The sequence below is a fragment of the Lasioglossum baleicum genome, unplaced genomic scaffold (genome assembly GCF_051020765.1).
Source record: "Lasioglossum baleicum unplaced genomic scaffold, iyLasBale1 scaffold0123, whole genome shotgun sequence".
Lineage (NCBI taxonomy): Eukaryota > Metazoa > Arthropoda > Insecta > Hymenoptera > Halictidae > Lasioglossum > Lasioglossum baleicum.
Window position 1 is genome coordinate 451,262 of NW_027469183.1, and position 5,164 is coordinate 456,425.

Here is a 5,164-nt window from a genome sequence, read left to right on the forward strand (position 1 = left end):
TTTGACGTTTTCGAACAGCTGATTGAAGCGTTAGACAGCGAGTGAGAGAGAACGTTATTTCCCTCTCTCTTTTATTGTCTCGACCCTTCTGGAATATTCGCCTAGCGTCATGCTTCCGGTAGAACATTCGCGAGCATTCCAGAAGGATCGAGGTTGGGCCTTGACCAATTGGTGGTCGATATTGTGCCCACGCAATTTCCGCGACGCCGCTGATTGGTTGATCACTTGGCGTGATCGGCGCGACTCGAGGTGAACATGGCGACCGAGCGCGCCATTCTCAAACATTCCGCCCGCCTCGACTGGTCGAATTTTCGCGAATGGTATTGAACAAGTGATCATTGATTGAGTGACCGTTACATATTGGACGTGAACGTGATATTAACAAGTGGTTGTGCTAAAGTGCGTTAATGAAGTGAGTAATTAATAACTGTAAACAGAATGACTTTACGATGCGCGACAAATGCGAGCTGCGTAGCACGAGCCTGCGTGACGTCACCGAGTGTACTTCCATTGACTCGCGGCGAGTCTCGCGCCTGTGCTGGTGAATGAACGCGTACTACGCAGCTGCACATACGAGAGAACGTGAATCGACGCGTTCATCGATCGCTCGTTTCGATCGGCAGGACGACGAGTTTGTGGATCGGCCTCATGTACTCTGAGGTTGAAGTGACTACTGTGACGACGCGAACTCTTCCATCTGCTCCGGGATGAGCTTCCTTGACTCGTGCAAGAGGCCATCGCGACGGAGGGGTCTGTTCGTCGATGATGAGGCAGAGGTTTCCCATCGTGACGTCATCCTGCACCTTGCGCCATTTGGAACGAGAGGTAAGCCCCTGCAGATATTCTCGTTTCCACCTCGCCCAGAATTGATCCCTCATCTTTGTTATGAGCTGCCATCGCGTGAGACGATTGGTTACCTCATCGAGCAACGAGGGTTCTGGAATCGCCTGCAATGCTGTACCTATAAGAAAATGGCCTGGGGTTAATGCAGTCAAATCTGACGGATCATCGGAGAGTGCAGCGAGCGGCCTTGAATTGAGGCAGGCCTCCACTTGCGTCAATAGCGTCGTCATCTCCTCGAAGGTGAGTCGTGCTTCTCCAATAGTCCTCCGCAGGTGGTGTTTGGTGGATTTGACCGCTGCTTCCCACAGCCCGCCAAAGTGAGGTGCTGATGGTGGATTAAAATGCCATTCTGTTCTCAGTTTGCTCATCTCCTCCCGTAAGCTGTGATTCTCCCTGTTCTTGGCGTTGAAGAGACGGCGCAGCTCACTGTCGGCTCCCTTGAAGTTAGTGCCACAATCGCTGTATAGATGCGCACAGATGCCGCGCCGTGACACAAATCTGCGAAACGCTGCTAGGAAGGCCTCGGCGCTGTAGTCAGATGCAACCTCCAAATGCACCGCCTTCGTCACCATACAGACAAACACCACGAGGAAGCCCTTATACGCCTTGTGACCTCTCCCTGATGTTGTGCGCAGCCAGATTGGACCGGCGTAGTCGACTCCGGTGGCGTGGAACGGACGAGATGGAGTAACTCTGTGCTTCGGCAGTTCTCCCATTAGCTGGCCTGCTGGCTCCGCCCGCCATCGCAGGCATGTCAAACATTTGTGGATGGTTCCCTTGACGATGGCACGTCCCCTGGGAATCCAAAACCGCTGCCGGATTGCCCCAAGTGTGGATTGCACTCCTCCGTGCATGGTACTCTTGTGCGTGAAAGTGACCAGCAGCTGCGTGAAGTGTGATCTAGGAGGCAAAATTATCGGGTGAGCTTCATCTGGATTAAGCTGCGCCTTGCCTAATCGACCTCCTACTCTCAGCAGATTGTATGTGTCTAGGAACGGAGCCAGAGCTGCGAGACTGCTTCGTGTTTGGATGCCCTTGTGCTGCCCCAGCGTTGTCATTTCCTCGGGATACGCCATTCTTTGGACTATTCGTATCCAACCTCGTTCCGCCTCGGTGATTTCCGCTGCTGTAAGTACTGGTGGCTGGACGTTCCGCGCTGTGGTGTTGGTGGACGAGCGAGATGGCTTGCCTCGCTTCCTCCTGAGCCACCGTAAGCACCAAGCAGTAATTCGAAGCAGCCTGGTGTAGGAAGAGAAGCGGTTCAGGATGGCGTTGTTCTCAACTTCCTTCTCAGCACCAGTGGCGACAGCAACGACGGGCCCCTTCTGTTCCGGCAAATGTTCCTGGTCGACGGGTCCTGGGGCGACGAGCTCGACGTCACGTTGCAGGAACTCCGGTCCCCTCCACCACATGGACCAACTGAGCAACTGTGAAGGCGAAATTCCTCTTGAGGCGCAGTCAGCAGGGTTTTTTATGCCGACGACGTGGTGCCAGTGAGCGTCAGGGACTAGCCTCTGTATGTCGGCCACCCTGTTGGCCACATAGGTCTTCCATCTGGACGGATGACCTTGAATCCAACCCAGTGCCACTGTGGAGTCGGACCAGAGGTGAATGCTCATGCCGGCCATGTTGAGTGTGGTGGCGATGTGCTGCGTCAATCGTGCAAGTAGGTGCGCTGCACATAGTTCTAGACGAGGAAGTGACACTTGTTGCAGCGGTGCCACTTTACTCTTGGCCGCTACGAGTGTTAGTGTCCACTGCAGGTCTGGTGTTTTCGTCCTCAGATACAGAACTGCTCCGTACGCTCGTTCAGAGGCATCGGCAAAACCATGGAACTCCCTCAGTTCTGGACGAGAGTTCTGAAACAGAGGGCGACTCACTTTTACCTGTTCTAGCTGCTTGAGTTCGGCGCAGAAGTTTCGCCATTCGCTGGCCAAGGTGGGTGGAAGTGGGTCATCCCAGTCAAGCCCCAGCAGCCATGTCGTCTGGATACTGATTTTGGACCGCACGGTTACTGGAGTCAACCATCCCAAGGGGTCGAACAGCTGCGCTGCTTTGGAAACCAGGCCCCTCTTGGTTAAAGGTTGAGTATCCGCTTTATGGATGAAGAACCGGAACGTGTCGTCAGCTGGTGACCATTGGAGGCCGAGTGCGGAATGAGTTGTGTCGGTCCATATTTTCGACGGCCCTTGCGTGTCTTGGTGCTGCGAGGGCTGACGTGCTGGGTCCTGGCACGACTGCTGTATGAAGTCAAGCAGCTCTGCAGCATTCGAAGCCCATTTCTGCAATGGGAAGCCACCCGCTTTGCACAATTGCAGAAGTTGACCTGCTGTTTCCTTGAGGGCTGGAATGGAATCGGCCCCTGTCAAAATGTCATCGACGTACGTGTCGTTCTGAAGTGCCCTTGCGCCGATGGGAAACCGGGTGCCTTCGTCCTCTGCCAGCTGCCGCAACGTCCTGACCGCTAAATAGGGAGCACACGACAAGCCGTAAGTGACAGTGTTCAGGCGGTACTCACTCACTTGCCGTGACTCTTCGTCCCTCCATAAGATTCGTTGAAAATCTCGGTCCTCGGGGTGGACGAGGATTTGCCGATACATTTTCGTAACGTCAGCTGTCACGACGTATAGGTGCATGCGCCACCGCAGCAGGACGTCAGCTAGGAGAGGCAGCAGGTTCGGTCCGACGTGAAGGCAATCGTTCAAGGAGTGCTGCGATCCCCCCGACCAGGAGCCATTGAATACTACTCGGAGCTTCGTAGTGGTGCTGCTGGGTTTCAAAACTCCGTGGTGCGGAAGGTAATGTACTGGCTGATCCTTCAACGCTTCGCTCGCTAACGACATGTGTTTGAGCTCTAAGTACTCCTTCATGAAGCTGGAGTACAGTGTCTTGAATTGTTCGTCCTTCTTGCAGCGCTGTTCCATCCTCCTGAGTGCATGCCAGGAAGCAGTCCTCGACCCTGACGTGATGGGATCCGAACGTCGGAATGGAAGCCTGACTTGGTATCTGCCGTCAGGTGTCCGCGTGTGCGACTGAGCGTAATGGCGTTCGCACTCCCTTTCTTCAGCAGTCAGTGTCACCCGAGCGTCATGGAGCTCCTCCTGCTCCCAGAATTTCCGCACCAAAGAGCTCAGAGAGTCATCGACCACCACCTGATGCACTTGGGCGTGCATTGATGAGGCGGCATTTCCCGTACTTCCTGTTAGAATCCAGCCAAACATGGTTAGTTGACCGACCGGCTCTGAGGTAGACCCTTTTCTTACACCCTCTTTGATAATGGCTGGATACACGTCAGCCCCAGCAGTACTTCAATAGGCCTCGATTTTTCAGGAGCGGGATCAGCCATTTTCAACCCCTTGAGATGGCTCCACGTTTTGTGTGGAGCTGTGCTGCCGTGCGTGTAGCCCGTGAGCTTCTGGAGTACGATGGCCGTGACCTTGATTTTGTCGGAGCTGGGGCTCGCAGCAATGTCCAAGTGGACTCGCCCTCGAGCCCTGGCGAGCTGCTGTCCTCCGACGCCGAAGATGTCTACGCAAGATGCAGTGCGAGCCAACTGGAGTCGTTGAGCCAGACCTTCGGTGATCATTGAGATTTCCGAACCTTGATCTATGAGGGCTCGGACCTCTTGGTGTCTGCCATAGCGATCTGCAACTTGAATAATGGCTGTTGCAAGTAACACCTTACCCTTTAGGTCCCGACAATCCAGTGTGTGGTGGGTCGTCGTCTGTCTGGATCCATCTCGAAAGGTGTCGTGGATTGACGAGTGGTGCCGTTCCCCACACGACATGCAACTTCTGGTGGATGGACAAGCTGCGAATTGGTGCCTTCCGAGACAGTTGAAGCACAAACGAGCTCTTTCCACACGACTTCGACGCTCCGCTGGAGGGAGTGCCTTGTACTCCGGGCACTGCATCAAGAAGTGGTCCTTCTTGCACATCACGCACTCCTGCTTCTGGCTCTGCTGAGCGTGATTGGCTCTGACTGATCGTGTTGCTTCCCTTGTTTTAGGTTGGCCATGACTCGTGGTGTGGCTGCTCCTTTGACCGGACTTCGTGGAGGCTGACCCTGGAGACGCCTCGATCTGCTGACGTCGCTTGATCAGGAAGTCCTTCAACGTTGCGAAGGATGGTGGATCGTTGTTGCCTGTGACTCGTTCCTCCCACTTATCTCTGGTTATGGGATCGAATAAATTCACCACAGAGTACACGAACCAGTCTTCTGTTTTGTCCACTGGCCTGCCCAGTCCCTCCAGGGTATTGGCGACAGACGTGATGCTCTTCTGGATGTTGGTGATCTCCTGCACTGAGCTTTCTTTCATCTG

At 54.4% G+C, this 5,164-nt stretch overlaps 1 protein-coding gene across 1 annotated transcript; it reads right to left on the reverse strand.

Annotated features, from left to right (window-relative positions):
- Positions 1–353: 353 nt before the first annotated feature.
- On the reverse strand, positions 354–4,064 carry LOC143219990 (uncharacterized). Its single transcript, XM_076445750.1, has 3 exons — positions 655–4,064; positions 449–564; positions 354–394 (listed from the first exon to the last, which is right to left on the reverse strand). Exons 1-3 carry the CDS (start codon positions 4,062–4,064, stop codon positions 354–356), a joined length of 3,567 nt encoding a protein of 1,188 aa, XP_076301865.1.
- Positions 4,065–5,164: the final 1,100 nt, after the last annotated feature.

What these genes read in the sequence shown, in the direction of transcription:
- LOC143219990 (XM_076445750.1), bottom strand. Translation starts at nt 4,064, where the DNA reads ATGTTTGGCTGGATTCTAACAGGAAGTACGGGAAATGCCGCCTCATCA. An exon ending in GTAGTCACTTCAACCTCAGA is followed by an intron (nt 565 to 654) that starts GTACATGAGGCC and finishes TCGTATGTGCAG; the next exon opens with CTGCGTAGTACGCGTTCATT. An exon ending in GCTCGCATTTGTCGCGCATC is followed by an intron (nt 395 to 448) that starts GTAAAGTCATTC and finishes AACGCACTTTAG; the next exon opens with CACAACCACTTGTTAATATC.